The 17,812-nt window shown below is 43.1% G+C and overlaps 1 protein-coding gene across 3 annotated transcripts in view; it reads right to left on the reverse strand.

The window, feature by feature from the left end:
- LOC110505117 (pro-epidermal growth factor) overlaps positions 1–12,921 on the reverse strand; it is a 21,252-nt gene extending 8,331 nt beyond the window's left edge. Inside the window, exons 1-8 of one of the 3 annotated variants that reach the window (XR_016491696.1) lie at positions 12,320–12,893; positions 9,762–9,961; positions 9,005–9,186; positions 7,862–8,089; positions 7,441–7,643; positions 7,221–7,334; positions 6,907–7,029; positions 577–699 (exon numbers count right to left, since the gene is read on the reverse strand). Coding sequence is in view for 2 of the 3 variants with exons in the window: in XM_021584105.3 (XP_021439780.3) it covers positions 577–699; positions 6,907–7,029; positions 7,221–7,334; positions 7,441–7,643; positions 7,862–8,089; positions 9,005–9,186; positions 9,762–9,961; positions 12,320–12,446 (1,300 nt within the window). In the remaining variant the exon portion in view is untranslated. Of the gene's footprint in view, positions 1–576; positions 700–6,906; positions 7,030–7,220; positions 7,335–7,440; positions 7,644–7,861; positions 8,090–9,004; positions 9,187–9,761; positions 9,962–12,319 lie in introns of all 3 variants that reach the window. The other 2 variants (XM_021584105.3, XM_090219770.1) reach the window with 2 other exon arrangements.
- Positions 12,922–17,812: the final 4,891 nt, after the last annotated feature.

A 17,812-nucleotide genomic window follows, 5' to 3' on the forward strand; every position in this document is an offset into this window, starting at 1 on the left:
ACACACACACACACACACACACACACACACACACACACACACACACACACACACACACACACACACACACACACAAAAGGGAGAGATTCAGTGACACAGCCTCCACTCAGTAACACTGAGCAATAAAACCTCCCCCTTGTAACACTGATAAAACCTTCACACTGTAACATTGATAAAACCTCCTCTCTGTAACACTGATAAAACCTCCACTCCGTAACACTGATAAAACCACTCCGTATCACTGATAAAACCTCCACTCTGTAACACTGATAAAACCGCCACTCTGTATCACTGATAAAACCTCCACTCTGCAACACTGATAAAATCTCCACTCTGTAACACTGATGAAACCTCCTCTCCCTTACACTGATGAAACCACTCCGTATCACTGATTAAACCAGTCCGAAACACTGATAGAACCACCACTCCATAACACTGATAAAATCTCCACTCTGTAACACTGATCGAACCTCCACTCCGTAACACTGATAACACCTCCACTCTGTAACACTGATAAAAACTCCACTCTGTAACACATCTCCAGTGGCTTTAGGAAAAGATTTAGTGTAATAGTACCTCTGCAGGTCTGTCCATCCGGCTGTAGTAGGGACCCCTCTGGACACACACAGATGGTCCCCTCACCAGTAGCAAGACATCCATTATGGCACTGGGTCATATTGGCCAGACATGGTGAGGTCTCTGTTGATGCAAGGGCAGATAATTAGCAAAGATATAAAGAACGCAGTGCTGTATTGCAGCTTGGCGGACATACAGATGACTTTATTCGAAATTCATGATAATATAATGTTGCAAAGCAGCTCTATCTCAGTTTAAGTGGTAATAATCCAACAAACACGTTATTCCAAAATCAGATGTCCTGTTACTTTGACTGATTTCAATTTTCTTTGCCTAAGCTGACCTTATCAATTGTGTCACTTGCAAAGCATTGTACGTTGAACTTAAACCTCGGGCCACATCCAATGCTCAGGCACTAATATCCTCCCTCTCATGCTACAACATCAGTGAACACACTACAGAACCAACAATCACAAATTATTAAGGGCCATGCACGAAAGGTTGCGAGCGATGAAAACCAGTGGTGGAAAAAGTACCCAATTGTCATACTTGAGTAAAAGTAAAGACTAAAAGTGAATGTCACCCAGAAAAATACTACTTGAGTAAAAGTATTTAAAAAGTATTTGGTTTTAAATATACTTAGGCATCAAAAGAAAAAGTATAAATCATTTCAAATTGGCACAATGTTCTTGTTTTTTTTTATTTACAGATAGCCTGGAGCACACTACAACACGCAGACATCATTTACAAGCAAAGCATGTGTGTTTATTGAGTCCTCCATGTCAGAGGCAGTAGAGATGACCAGAGATGTTCTCTTGATAAGTGAGTGAATTGGACCACTTTCCTGTCCTGCTAAGCATTGAAAATGTAACGAGTGCTTTTGGGTGTCAGGGAAAATGTATGTAGTAAAAAGTATATTATTTTCCTAAGTGAAGTAAAAGTAGTCAAAAATATAAATAGTAAAGTAAAGTACAGATACTTAAAACAACTACTTAAGTAGTACTTTAAAGTGTTTTTACTTAAATACTTTACACCAGTGATGAAAACCAAAAATCCCGTAATGCTCCTAACACCACCTAATATAACACTAATAGTAACAACATTTAAATCCAGGGTAGATCTCAAATGTAGGCCCATAATTTGATGTGCATGGAGGCAGGAGCTTGAAGCTGTCACGTGTGCTCCCTCTTTGGCCCCTAGGTCACCAGGCTGCTCGTTATGGCACACACCTGTCACCATCCCCACTCACCTGGACTCCATCACCTCCTTGATTACCTGCGCTATATATGTCACTCCCTTTGGTTCCTTCCCCAGGCGTCATTGTTTCGGTTTCATGTCTGTGCGTTGTATTATGTTTAGTTTATTGACTATTCACTCCCTGAACATGCTTCCCGACTCCCAGCACACACTGTCACGCCCTGACCTTAGAGAGCCTCTTTATGTCTATTTGGTTTGGTCAGGGTGTGACTTGGGGTGGGCATTCTATGTTTTGTTTTCTATGATTTTGTGTTTCTATCTTTTGGCCGGGTATGGTTCTCAATCAGGGACAGCTCTCTATCGTTGTCTCTGATTGGGAACCATACTTAGGTAGCCCTTTTTCCCTCCTTTCGTGGTGGGTAGTTGACTTAGTGGCACTATAGCCCTCTTAAGCTTCACGGTTGTTTATTTTGTTTCTTGTTTTGTTGGCGTCATTCCATTATAAAGTAATGTAAGCTCACCACACTGCGCTTTGGTCCACTTCTTACGACGGCCGTGACACACACGTTACAGAAGCAGACACAGAAAAAAACGGAATTGGATTGAGTTGGAGAGGACTGCCCAGAACAGTGGAGTGGATTTGTCAATGGCCAACGCTCACAAAGTAACTATGGGCCTAAATAAGTAGCGTGCAGGACAACTTTACTCTCTTGCCTATTTTTGGCAACAACACAGTTTTCACTGGACAAAGCCAGATGGTTAGTGGGAAAAAAGCCTCTTAACCTCTACGCACCTTAATGAAATCCCTTTAAGATGTCTGCACTAATCCCATCCAAAAAGGTGAAAGTGTAATGAGAGTGCTTTCGAAGTCCAAGGCCCACAGTCAACGAATGTGTGTGATGTACCACAGTTGCCTGGTAATGTTGAAGTGGAGACTAAATTGAAGCTTTCTCCCTTTTAATTTTTTATTTTACCTTTATTTAACTAGGCAAGTTAGGTAAGAACAAATTCTTATTTTCAATGACGGCCTAGGAACAGTGGGTTAACTGCCTTGTTCAGGGGCAGAACAACAGATTTTTTTGACCTTGTCAGCTCGGGGATTCGATCTTGCAACCTTTCGGGTTAGTTGTCCAACACCTGCCGCCCCAGCTTTCTGCCTTGAAATCTCTTGAAATATGCTTACATAACTTTATTTTGCTTGGAATCACTTATTAACTTATGATTTAAAAAAGTTCAAATCCATCTGGATTACATTGGTTCAGGTGAAGTCATCAATGAGAAACAATCAAAGTAAGGGACTTATGTCGGTCTACTCATACATTTCACCATTGTGAAATGGTGACCAGGAATACGACTTTCCCAAAGCGGATCCTTTGTCTGCACCTCCCAGGGCATATGAACTGATTCCAGAGGCCGACCCAAAACAATGCCGCCAGAGGAGAGAGTGCCGGAGCGGTCTTCGATTGAGGCTTCAGATGCGCACACACCACCCACCTCTCCCGAGTATATTACTCGCTAATGTCCAGTCCCTAGTTAACAAAGTTGACGAAATCTGGGCAAGAGTTGCTGTCGGCGATGGTGCATGTTTCATGATTAACGACTCATGGTGTAATTGTAACTACATACAGGAACTCAAGTCCTTTTGTTCACCAAACCAAGAATTCCCCACAACCAAATGCTGACCGTATCGTCTCCCATGAGAACTCTCCTCGGTTATCATCACAGCCGGACACCAAGACCAAGACAAACATCAAGGAACTTCACTGGACTTTATGCAAAATGGAAACCATGTATCCTGAGTCTGCATTTATTGTAGCTGGGGATTTTAACGAAGCTAATTTGAGAACAAGGCTACCTAAATTCTATCAGAATATCAATTGCTGTACACGACTGAGTAACACGCTCGACCATTGCTACTCTAACTTCCGCGATGCATACAAGGCACTCCCCCACCCTCCTTTTGGCAAATCTGACCATGACTCCATCTTGTTGCTCCCCTTCTATGGACAGAAACGTAAACAGGAAGCACCCATGCTTAGGTGTATCCAATGCTGGACTGACCAATCGGATTACACACTTCAGGATTGCTATGGTCACATGGACTGGGATATGTTCCGGGTAGACTCAGAGAATAACATTGACGTATACTCTGACTCGTTGAGCGAGTTCATAAGGAAGTGTATAGGAGATGTTGTACCGACTGTGACTATTAAAAGCTTCCCTAACCAGAAACCGTGGATTTATGGCAGCATTTGCTCATACCACTGCAAAGCAAGTACCACTGTAAATAATCATGGCAAGGCGACTTGAAATATAACCGAATACAAACAGTGTAAGGCAATCAAACAAGCAAAGTGTCAGTATAGAGACAAAGTGTAGTCGCAAAGTGGAGGCTCAAAAACGAGACGTATGTGATAGGGTCTGCAGACAATCATGGATTACAAAAAGAAAACCAGTGCTAATAGAGAAGGGCACTGAACATGTACTGCACTGACATAAATGACTGATGATTGGTTGAAAGAAACTGAAAACTGAAAAGATTGTGCGTGCTGTACTGTTATATTTCAGTGCAGCCTTTGATATTAGTTTCCATAACCTGTTGTTGAGAAAACGTATCTGTTGTAGCTTTTCAACTTCTGCCATATCGTGGATTCAGAGCAATCTATCTAATGTTACTCAGACGTTTTTCTTTAATGGAAGCTTTTCTAGCTTGTGTGGTGTACTGCAGGGCAGGTCTCTAGGCCCTCTACTCTTTTCTATTTTTACCAATGACTTGCCACTGTCATTAAACAAAGCATGTGTGTCCATGTATGCTGATGATTCAACCATATAAGCATCAGCAACCACAGTTAATAAAATCAACCCTTAACAAAGAGTTTCAGTCTGTTTTGAAATGGGTGGCCAGTAATTAACTGGTCCTGAACATCTCTTAAACTAAGAGCATTGTATTTGGTACAAATCATTCCCTAAGTTCTAGACCTCAGCTGATTCTGGTAATGAATGGTGTGGCTGTTGAACATGTTGAGGAGACTAAATTACTTGGTGTTACCTTAGATTGTAATCTGTCATGGTCAAAACACATAGATTCAATGGTTGTAAAGATGGGGAGAGGTCTGTCCGTAATAAAGAGATCTTCTCCCATTAAAAAGATGAGAGAGGCCTGTAATTTTCATCATAGGTACACTTCAACTATGATAGACAAAATGAGGAAAAAAATCCAGAAAATCACATTGTAGGATTTTTAATGAATTTATTTGCAAATTATGGTGGAAAATAAGTATTTGGTCACCTACAAACAAGCAAGATTTCTGGCTCTCACAGACCTGTAACTTCTTCTTTCAGAGGCTCCTCTGTCCTCCACTCGTTACCTGTATTAAGGCACCTGTTTGAACTTGTTATCAGTATAAAAGACACCTGTCCAAAACCTCAAACAGTCACACTCCAAACTCCACTATGACCAAAACCAAAGAGCTGTCAAAGGACACTAGAAACAAAATTGTAGACCTACACCAGGCTGGGAAGACTGAATCTGCAATAGGTAAGCAGCTTGGTTTGAAGAAATCAACTGTGGGAGCAATTATTAGGAAATGGAAGACATACAAGACCACTGATAATCTCCCTCGATCTGGGGCTCCACGCAAGATCTCACCCCGTGGGGTCAAAAATGATCGGAGAGCAAAAATCCCAGAACCACACGGGGGGACCTAGTGAATGACCTGCAGAGAGCTGGGACCAAAGTAACAAACCCTACCATCAGTAACACACTACGCTGCCAGGGACTCAAATCCTGCAGTGCCAGACGTGTCCCCCTGCTTAATTAAGCCAGTACATGTCCAGGCCCGTCTGAAGTTTGCTAGAGAGCATTTGGATGATCCAGAAGAAGATTGGGAGAATGTCATATGGTCAGATTAAACCAAAATATAACTTTTTGGTAAAAACTCAACTCGTCGTGTTTGGAGGACAAAGAATGCTGAGTTGCATCCAAAGAACACCATACCTACTGTGAAGCATGGGGGTGGAAACATGCTTTTCTGCAAAGGGACCAGGACGACTGATCCGTGTAAAGGAAAGAATGAATGGGGCCATGTATCGTGAGATTTTGAGTGAAAACCTTCCATCAGCAAGGGCATTGAAGATGAAACGTGGTCTTTCAGCATGACAATGATCCCAAACACACCGCCCGGGCAACGAAGGAGTGGCTTCGTAAGAAGCATTTCAAGGTCCTGAAGTGGCCTAGCCAGTCTCCAGATCTCAACTCCATAGAAAATCTTTGGAGGGAGTTGAAAGTCTGTGTTGCCCAGCAACATCCCCAAAACATCACTGCTCTAGAGGAGATCTGCATGGAGGAATGGGCCAAAATACCAGCAATAGTGTGTGAAAACCTTGTGAAGACTTACAGAAAATGTTTGACCTCTGTCATTGCCAACAAAGGATATTTAACAAAGTATTGAGATAAACTTTTGTTATTGACCAAATACTTATTTTCCACCATAATTTGCAAATAAATTCATAAAAAATCCTACAATGTGATTTTCTGGAATTTTTTTCTTCTCATTTTGTCTGTCATAGTTGAAGTGTACCTATGATGAAAATTACAGGCCTCTCTCATCTTTTTAAGGGGGAGAACTTGCACAATTGGTGGCTGACTAAAAACTTTTTTGCCCCACTGTATACACACACACACACACACACACACACACACACACACACACACACACACACACACACACACACACACACACACACACACACACACACACACACACACACACACACACAATATGTTAATGTTTTTAAATGCTTGTAAGTCTTTCATCTGTTATGTATTTTTCGTTATATGTCGGACCCCAGTAAGACTGCCTGTCACCATTGGCATCGGTTAATAAAAAAAAATGTTTGCTGTAACTAGTGTTCAATACTGATCACAAGATTAGCTGGCATTGCACACAATCTCAAAGCCTAAACACACAACATGTACAGCAAAGCCCTGTTCTCTTATTGTATTATTGTCAAGAGAAACATTCAAGAAGTAAATAACCATACTTTCCAAATCAACAGGACAATACCACTTGTGGTCAAGGACCAGCAAAGACATTGATGGAGAATTGCTTTCTTGCAGAAGTGCTTTCTTACCGTGGCAGGTTTTCCTATCAGGAAGCAGAGCGTAACCCTTGGGGCAGGTGCAGAAGTAGGAGCCTGGAATGTTCTCACAGCCCAGGGAACAGCCGTGGTCCCACAGGCCACACTCATTGACATCTAGGATTCAATTTTTGTATGTTTAGTCTACAAGTAATCCTTGTAGGTAATAATCCATTCCACACTCAACAATGAATACAATTGCCAATTGCTAATATTGCAATTTCATAGCATCACATAGTATTGTATATCAAAGCATAGCAAAGCATAACAAGAACTCAGCATTGGTGCTAAATGAATGAATACCATACCTTCACAGTAGTTCCCATGTTTGCTAAGGGCAAAGCCTTTAGTGCACTGGCAGATCCCCTGCTCAGCTGGGTTGGAGCACACATTCACACACACTCCTGTACGACCATCACACACTGTATTAAAAAGGTTATGGAATAAGTTTAGAACAGAGTTCAAGGTTTTGGAACAGAGTTGGACCAAACTTATTGAAGAAACAGCTAAAATGCACTGAACTCTGACCTGGAAAGACAGGCATGGAGTCTTCAATTGGCTGGTTGAGGGGATGTACCACCTTGACAGCAGTAGGGGGGTGTGTCATTCGCTTTAGGTTGATGTTTTCTGCCTCACCGCCTGCGTACTTATTGACTTGCCGTATCGTCCGTGAACTCATATCAGTGTAGAAGACTTGCTCCAGGAACACAGACATCCCCAAAGACTGAGACCTGGAGGGAAGAATACTCAGAAGTTATCAATAATATAAACCGATCTACAAGTGATATATCTAATTATACAGTACACTGCTCTAGTGCTAAATACAGGTAGCTGCCCATTTGCAACATGGTCTCATTAGAATATGTCAAAACAGTGATATTTAACCACTGGAGTTATATGTCACCTGTGCTGAAAAATGAGTGACATAGCTATCATGACATCTGCTTACAGTAGTGGCTGGTCAATGACATTGACAACATTCCCGTTGTAGTCACACGACCCAATGGCACTTTCTCCCTCCAGACTGAACTGGACCCAGAACAGTCTCTTGTCCGTCAGGTCGATCGACAGCCCTCCCAGTCTCTCCGGAATCTTCAGCACTGTAGTAATCATCTCTCCCGCTACATCCGACCTCTGAATACTGGGTGTGATTCCGTCAGACAGCCAGAATATAAATCTGAGGAAAGGTATATTGGTTTTAGGGATGAGGAAGTGGCCCACATTGAAGACGTGAAATCAGGTAAGAGGACATGCCCAGACATGCCTAACCAAGTACACATGCGATTTCTGGGTATTGGTGATTACACCAAATGTATCCATCCACATTAACACAAGGTTAGATTGAATGTACACAACACTGAGTGCACAAAACATTAGGAACACCTGCGCTTTCCATGATACAGACTGAACAGGTCAATCCAGGTGAAAGCTATGATCCCTTATTGATGTCACTTGTTAAATCGATTTCAATCAGTGTACAGTAAATGAAGGGCAGGATACAGGTTAAATAAGGATTTCTAAGCTTTGAGACATTTGAGACATGGTTTGTGTATTTGTGCCATTCAGACGGTGAATGGGCAAGACAAATGATTGAAGTGCCTTTGAATGGGGTATGGCAGAGTCCATGCCCCAACGAATTGAGGCTGTTCTGAAGGCAAAAGTGGGAGAGCAACTCAATATGCTGGTGTTCCTAACGTTGTGTACACTCAGTGTAGAACACGTTAGTGAACAGGGGAGAATTTCACGTAGGAAAAATACAGATAATCAAAAAATATATGCATCTGTGTTTTGGTGTACTTCACTTATACCTGCCTGGCATGAAGCAATCGCCTCTGAGGGTCAAAATGGCTCCCTTTTTCTCTGACCAGAGAGTGGAGGTAAGTGAGAGGCAATCTGCCAGATTACACCTACAGGTATGTGCCAGCCCGGCAGTGCCTTTGTTAACAAAGGCCCAGCATTATAGTAACCCACAAACAAGATGGTGGGTAACTCTAAGGAACTGCATTGGGATGTTTGTCACCAGTGCTCTAATCTTACTCATAGTTACTTGGAAACATACAGAGATACACGTTGAGATAATGTATTGCGTTACCTGTCATTTGGTGCAACTGCTATGGAGATTGGCTGCGATAAATGTCTTAGAAGAGTCCTCTCATTTTTCCCATCTGTATTCACTCTTTTGATACTTCCCACTTCTCCACTGGTCCAAATGACAAAATTGTGAACCCAGTCGACCGCAAGGCCTGAGATCCCTTTCTCAGACGAGTGCAGCTTCTGAAAAGGATGCAGTACAGTTGTGGATCTATAACCATTCATGTTGTTGACTCAACCTTGGATACAATAGATATTAGCATATTGACCAGTGACAAATAGGAGGTAATACTTTGTCCATGGGATACGGTGGCCATATTAGGAAAGCCTCAGAGTCACAGTGCCCATATTAGGACAGAATTTTACATGACTTTTTACATTTTAGTAATTTAGCAGACACTCTTATCCAGAGCGACTGACAGTGCATTCATCTTAAGGTAGCTAAGAGAGACAACTGCAAATCACCGTCATAGTAAGCACATTAATCTTCCTCAATAAGTAGCTATCAGCAAATGCAATGAGAATAAGAAAAGTGCAAGCGTTAGTTCAAGAGAAAAAAAGGTTGTTTATTTGCGGTGGGGAAAGATGGGGAGGCGGGGTGTTGTGGCCTTAATTGAGATACTCTTTTCAAGAGGTAGGTGACTGTGACTCTTGTGACTCCGACTCAGTCCTTATATGGACACCGTAATATTACATTCTGTTTCTTTTTAAAAGGTGATACATTTTTTTTAAGGTGAACTAGTAGTATGTGGATGCACCTGTCTCTGTGTTCCATCCATCGCTGCTTTGTAGATGACCCCTGTCTTTTTATCGGCCCAGTAAACTCTCCCCTCTGTGTAGTGGAAGTCCAGTAGGATAGAGTTTCCAACACCGGTCACAACCCTTTTTTGATTCCCTCCATCAAGGTCCATCCGGTATATAGCCTTACCATGGCCGAAGATCAGATAGGGCTCTGGAGCTTTCCAAAAGGAACACAGATTCTAAATCATAGATGGTGGATAGTGTATGATCATAGTCATCGTCCCATCAGACAACCAAAATACTGTATAAATCTGGAGGACTGTGATGTTAGGGATTTCAGACACACTGGACCCACATCATGGACCGGAAGTAACCTAAGATTTGAAATCAGGTACTAGATGGGACCAACTGAGTTATACTCTGCCGTGCTGCCAGAGCGCTTTCAATGTGAGAATGCACAGAGCTACTAAAACTATTTCTGGGAAAATGTTCTGAAGCTGAATCAATGTGATATAATATAATACCACGACAAAGGAAGCCTATAATGTTACTGTTATACCTCAAATACCTCATTTCTAGTGAGACTTTAGGAGCTGAAGTTGAATAGTCACATTTCTTGTGTCATGCAGCCAAAACTCAATGGCCCGGATAACTAGGCAGAATATATGCATTGGTACAGTAACTGAAGAAAATCGAAATGCACATTCCATTAAACCGCTTGAGACGCAGTTCGGACATTTCAAGGTGACTAAACAGTGCACAGTGTGCAGTACTATAGTGTGGCAGTTTGTAATCCATAACTGTCCATTTTCTCCTTACTGTCACATAATTTCCTGACTGAAAGACGTCCAGGGCTGCACAAGTCACCATTGCTATAGAATTTGCAACTTTACTGCCAGTCCCTTTTCAATGTGTGCTGTTCTGTGCTGATACCTTTGTTGAATGAGTTGAATCAATGTGGCTGTCTAAAATCCTATTGATGGTGTTTAATGGGGCGGAGTTCAAGGCAGCTCTGGCTGCTTCCCAATAAAACAGTCGTCTCTTAGCAACATGTGCTTTCAGACTCTCCTTTCACATGGTGAACATCCTCATATGTCAGAAAGGACTGTCTTGGACATTCCAGTCATTGGAAGTTTAAAATCATAGTAGCACGTAACATACCAAAAAATGTTATATTTCACTCAAATATAATTATTTCATGCTGTTTGGAAGAGAAAGCTGTTAACTGAGTGAATCCAAAATCTTATTGTTAAGTGGAAACAGAACATCTGAGACAACCATTGTCTTGCGACAGGTTGAAAAGGTTAACAACATGAATGCTAGATGTGTTGTGTTCGATTGCTCTTCCTTTGACCTTGACCCAAAACAATATGCTAATCTAGTCTAAGATGCCCATGTCAACACATGGGTGAAGCATCATTATCATGTGCATCCATGGACACCAGTCACTGGTGTTGAGGAATGAAGACAACAATGAATCGCCATAGGCCAGGGGCAGAAAAACAATGAATCATCTGTCTGTGTGGTGGTTCATGAGGTCAATGATTCCCAATGGTGAACTTTAAAAACAGGTCATTTGCTAGGATACAAAATGGAGACCATTCAGGGCCATTCTTGGGGGCCATCTTCATTTTAGATTAAAAAAAAAAAATCCCTTAAACAATGGTGGTCATTTTGTGTAAATCATGCATTTATGTAAATTTGAGATATTTGTGTAACAAATGACATATGTTGACATCAAATTGGAATTTCCCCCTATAATCTAGTACACCTGACATGGAAGTGACCCAGTCTAGGGGTAACCTCTTGACCATGGAGAATGCATTCCACAAGTCTCCACTGCGTCCACTGCGTCCACTACACTTGATGCCGATGGGAGTGGCATGACCCGGTCATAGGGGATAACCTCTCCGGGTGTGAGGGGATAACCCTGACTTAAGCCTCCACTGACACCACTAAAGGCAGGCACTCGTCCAACTGACCAGAGACCAGTACTGTCCACGGCCAGCTAGGACCGGCCCTACCCAGATCGCACACTCTGCCCAGCCAGCTCGCTGTGACGCATGAGAAGTCCGTCTGTTACCCTCCCACTCACTGTTTTCCCTCAGGGATAAAGGTAACCCTTGTGTAAGGGTCACTATTTACCAACTTGCCACAGCCAAAAACGAAATAGTGTCAGATGCCTTCGGTTACATGTACTGTAATGTATAGTGGTGTGAAAATAATGTAAGGCTAATTTAAAGGAGAGTACTACCAATACAATGTATCTGGTCATTTGTGAATATTAGACAGCAAGTCAATGCTTGATAATGGAGCTCAATATCATTTATGCACTGGTACCGGTTATCGTTTACACGTGTCAAAGTGGAAGGCTTTAGGATCAAGTTACATTTTATTAAGGTCCAATTTGTTAAACGTAGATGTTTTCACAAAATCTAAAAAGAAAAAGTGAATAGATGTAACACTATGCTCCTTAGTCCATACAACCAGTTTGACTCTGTTCTAGAGTGAACACAGATGTTACTGTACCAACCAGTGCACACTTTGCTAAAGTACAGATGTGAACCCAACTCACCCACACAGCTCCCATTACCCACACCTGACGGGTTTCCGAGCCAACATGCCTTCCCAGGGGCCGCTGAGGCTCCGTCGTTTTGCGCTGAGAAATAGACCAGCACTGCTGCGACCGTCACAACCAACATAATCCTGCGCTCCGTCTCAATCCGGGGAGCCGCACTTTACTCACACCAGCCAGGCATTCCTTATCTTGGTCAGACCGTGCGTGCGAGAATTCCACCAAAACTCTGCGACGGTCGCTGACGGCCGTTGGGCATCCTTCTCCAAGGCCCCGGCGGGATGAGAGAAAGGAGAAGCCAGTTTCACATCCCAAAAGAGGTGGAAAATGAGATGGAGGCTGTGGACACAAAAAGGAGGGTCAATGAGTTAGCCAGTGGATTCTCTCCCAAACTAGGCTCTGTGGGATCTTTTGGGCTCCTCACTCTGGCTCCCAGGTTGCTTAGCTGTTTTGGAAGCAAAGTATGAAATTCCGGACACCCCCGTGGTAAATTTTACACATCCCGGGCCAGGCTGGAGAAGGATTTTCCTCGAACAGGAGTCGGTGTCTGAAGCAGAATGCAGAATATGCAAGTAATGAGACAAGGACTGCAGCAAAGTCCCAGAAAACAACAGCAGCTCCTAGTCCTCACCCCACCCCCTACCCCTTTGTGTGTATGTGTGCGTGTGTGCGTGCGTGTGGACCTATTAGCATAGATATATATCTGACTCTTTTGTGGATTCTTTTCAGAAGATAATTAAGGTGACCTCTGACACCCTTAACCTTCCACACACATCTGTACACACACATATGGTAACAGACAAACAGACATGCACTGTCAAATACACCTATTGACATGCACCAACGCACACACACACACGCACGCATGCGCACACACACACACACACACACACACACACACACACACACACACACACACACACACACACACACACACACACACACACACACACCACTGTTATCCTCTTTCCCCCATTTTCTTCACCAGGGACAGTCATGTCAGGAAGACTCTCTGTGCTCAATTGTACACTGTTGTACAGATTGTACAGACATCGTGTGTATTCGGATTAGAACGTGTACCTTATATGTGTGTATCTGTCTCTCCTGTATGACCGTCTCCCTGAGTGAATCAGGCTGGATGAGTAAGCGGGAGATCTCGGAGGAGTGGAGGAGACTTGTCAGTGGCCTGCTTGTTTTCTGTTTACTCAGGAGTGCAATCGTCAGACTCCACCAACCAAACCCCTATTCATGCCCAGGATGACTAGCATATTGTTAGCAGCAGTGTCACAAGTGGCCGTTGACGTAGCTGTAGGAGGGCTAACGAGGCTGGAAAGGGCTCAGTGTCCACAGCTATAGTGGAGCTGGAAACGTGCCTAAACAATGGCCTTTGTCTTGTGATTTCACCTCTGTTGACAACATTTGAAATGTCACTCTAGATCAAATTCTGCACATAGTGGACTCTCATTGTCATCTAAACACACTGATGTATTTGGAAATGTCATGCAATGCACCTTGGAATACTGTGTCACTCTTAATTATTTTGTTGTATTTTGAGGGACATGGTAACACAATAACTAGTGTTTTTATTACGATGTTAGCCACTATAATGAGTGTATGTTATACTGAAGAATAACTACGCAATAGTAAGAACACAGTAAAGTGTTACCAAAGAGGCAAGGGGGTGTGCTCAGACTAGCAGGTTCCTGGCCCACTAACCAATCCCATCACCACACCATCCCATCTGTTTGTCAAACACCTTGGCCATTGTCATGTTAACAGAACAGCTGGCATGACGGGCAGAACCCAGACACATGCAGCTGGTGGCATAGGACAGGTTATCCATGGGAATGTCTTTCCGGCTCCACCCATGTTATCGGGATTTACGGCCATGCCTGTTCAGGCACCCAGAAGGCCGTGACCCATTGATTACGGTCCCGCTTTCTCACTGTGCTCGCCAGCCAGTGGGATAGGAAAGGAACACACATGGGTGACAGTGGATATATTTTGACATTTACATGCTCATATACACAGTCACACACATGGTTGGTGTATGTACAGACATCGACGTTCTCAATACCTAACATCTGTGAGACAGTGGAAGTGGAGCTCACTGTGGGATCGACAGAGAGGACAGAGGAAGGGTTGTAACATTGAGAAATATATGCACCTGTTGCTCAAGTGAGGAAAGGGCACAGAATCCCAATTTTCATGGACGTAGGCCAGAGATTATCACATTGGGAAATACCACACCTAATAGACAATCGTGGAGTTGTTGTACAGAGAGCCTATGACAGCACTGTAAGTAGTGCATCACACTGACCAACACTGCCATACCCAAATGCTTATATGAAATATGAAATGCAGAAAGATCTGTTTTTATTAAAAATAAGAATACAATACAATTTTATGTACAAATACATGCAATAGGTCACACAGAAACTGTGGCATTTGTTTGTTGGGCAGGTCAAATCTTTTAATATACTAGGGGAGAAAATGTTTTCGGAAAGTAAGGCATCGATTAGCTTGAAGGTTTGACTTTAAGTGAATAATTATTGTCACCATTGCCAGCAGTATAAATACATGGGTTGTTGGACTTGGACATGGAATAGGATAGCGGGTATGTCTATTGATACCATATTGAGATCAATGAATGTCATATCTGTTTAAACCTGGTACGGTGTAGTGTATAGTGACAAAGAAGTAGGCCATAATGAACACAGACATACTATTGATTACAGTATTATGGAAAATTGCATTCAACTGAGTTTAATTTAAGCACTGAGCTGTAAAGACAGCAATATCAAAATGTAGTTGTTATGATACCAGTATCATGAGCCCACTGAGCACACACGGGTTGAATCAACGTTGTTTTCACGTAATTCCAATGAACCAACCTAGAATAGACGTTGAATTGACATCTGTGCACAGTAGAATATGATGATGATACTATGACAATAAAATGCTGTTTGTTTCCAATAGGGCTGTTTTCCTCAAGAAATTAAAACATGGTTTGTTCACTTGCCACGATACTTCTGAATATCGCGGTATTGTCAAAAACCTACAGTGAGCTCCAAAAGATTTGTGACAGTGACACATATTGTTGTTTTGGCTCTGTACTCCAGCACTTTGGATTTGAAATGATACACCAAGTTTAAATGAGGTTAAAGTGTAGGCTGTCAACCTTCATTTGAGGGTATTGTCATCCATATCGGGTGAACCGTTTAGAAATTAAAGCACTTTCTGTACATTGTCCCCTAAGATGTGGGGACTAAAAGTATTGGGAAAAATGAACTTAAATCAAATCCGTTTGTATTTGTCACATGCACCGAATACAACAGGTGTAGACCCCGTGAAATGCTTACTTACAAGCCCTTAACCAACAATGCAGATCAAGAAATCGAGTTAAGAAAAATTGTACAAAATAAACTGAAGTAAAAAATGTAATAAAAAGTAGCACAACAAAATAACAATAATGAGGCTAGATACAGGGAGTACCGGTACAGAGTCAATGTGCAGGGGTACAGGTAATTTGTACATGTACCTTAGGTAAGGGTAAAGTGACTATGCATAGATAATAAACAGCGAGTAGCAGTGTAAAAACAAAGGGAGGTTCAATGTAAATAGTCTGGGTCGCCATTTGATTAGCTGTTCAGTAGTCTTATGGCTTGGGGGTAGAAGCTGTTAAGGAGCCTTTTGGACGTAGACTTGGTGATCCGGTACTGCTTGGTGTGCGATAGCAGAGAGAACAGTCTATGACTTGGGTGACTGGAGTCTTTGACAATTTTTTGGGCCTTCCTCCGACACCGCCTTGTATATAGGTCCTGGATGGCAGGAAGCTTGGCCCCAGTGATGTACTGGGCCGTACGCACTACCCTATGTAGCGTCTTATGGTCAGATACTGAGCAGTTGCCATACCAGGCGGTGATGCAACCGGTCAGGATGCTCTCGATGGTGCAGCTATATACCCATGCCAAATCTTTTCAGCCTCTTGAGGGGAAAAAGGTGTTGTGCCCTCTTGACGACTGTTTTGGTATGTTTGGACCATGATAGTTTGTTGGTGAAGTGGACACCAAGGAACTTGAAACTCTCAGCCCACTCCACTACAGCCCCGTTGATGTGAATGGGGGCGTGTTCAGCCCTACTTTTCCTGTAGTCCACATTCAGCTCCTTTGTCTTTCTAACGTTGAGGGAGAGGTTGTTTTCCTGGCACCACACTGCCAGGTCTCTGACCTCCTCCCTATAGGCTGTCTCGTCGTTTGTTGGTGATCAGGCGACCAGGCCCAAATCCTCATCATTCGCATGAATAAAATAAGGAAATAAATGGGGCATAAATGACCACTGTTGTGTCATCCGCAAACCTAATGTTGGTGTTGGACTCATGTATGGTCACGCAGTTGTGGGTGAACAGGCAGTACAGGAGGGCACTAAGCACGCATCCCTGAGGGGCCCCCGTGTTGAGGATCAACGTGGCAGATGTGTTGTTACCTACCCTTACCACCTGGGGTTGGCCGGTCAGGAACTCCAGAATCCAGTTGCAGAAGGAGGTGTTTAGTCCCAGGGTCCTTAACTTAGTCATGAGTTTTGTAGGCACTATGGTGTTAAACACTGAGCTGTAATCAAAGAACAGCATTCCCACATAGGTGTTCCTTTTGTCCAGGTGGGTAGGGGCGATTGAGATTGAGTAATCTGTGGATCTGTTAGGGCGGTATGCGAATTGGAGTGAGTCTAAGGTTTCCCGGTTGATGGTGTTGACATGAGCCATAACCAGTCTTTCAAAGCACTTCATGGCTACCAATGTGAGTGGTATGGGGCGGTAGTCATTTATACAGGTTACTTTCGCTCTCTTTGTCACAGGGACTATGGTGATCTGCTTGAAACATGTAGGTATGTATTACAGACTTGGTCAGGGAGAGATTGAAAATGTCAGTGAAGACACTTGCTAGTTGGTCTGCGCATGTTCTGAGTACACGTCCTGGTAATCCGCCTGGCCCTGCGGCCTTGTGAATGTTGACCTGTTTAAAGGTCTTGCTCACATTGGCTACGGAGAGCGTGATCACACAGTCGTCCAGAACAGCTGATGCTCTCATGCATGCTTCAGTGTTGCTTGCCTCGACAGCGAGCATAAAAGGCATTTAGCTCATCTGGTAGGCTCACGTCACTGGGAAGCTCACGGCTGGGTTTCCCTTTTGCAGTCTGTAATAGTTTGCAAGCCCAGCAAAATCCGACGATTATCAGAGCCGGTGGAGTAGGAGTCAATCTTAGTCCTGTATTGACGCTTTGCCTGTTTGATGGTTCGTCTGAAGGCATAGCAGGATTTATTATAAGGTTCCGGATTAGTGTCCTGCTCCTTGAAGCTCTAGCCTTAGCTCAACGCAGATGTTGCCTGTAATCCATGACTTCTGGTTGAGGTATGTACCTATGGTCACCGTGGGGACGCTGTTTTTGATGTACTTATTGATGCACCTGGTGACTGAGGTGGTATACTCCACAATG

Source organism: Oncorhynchus mykiss, chromosome 25 (assembly GCF_057628025.1).
Source record: "Oncorhynchus mykiss isolate SJ-2025 chromosome 25, ASM5762802v1, whole genome shotgun sequence".
NCBI lineage: Eukaryota > Metazoa > Chordata > Actinopteri > Salmoniformes > Salmonidae > Oncorhynchus > Oncorhynchus mykiss.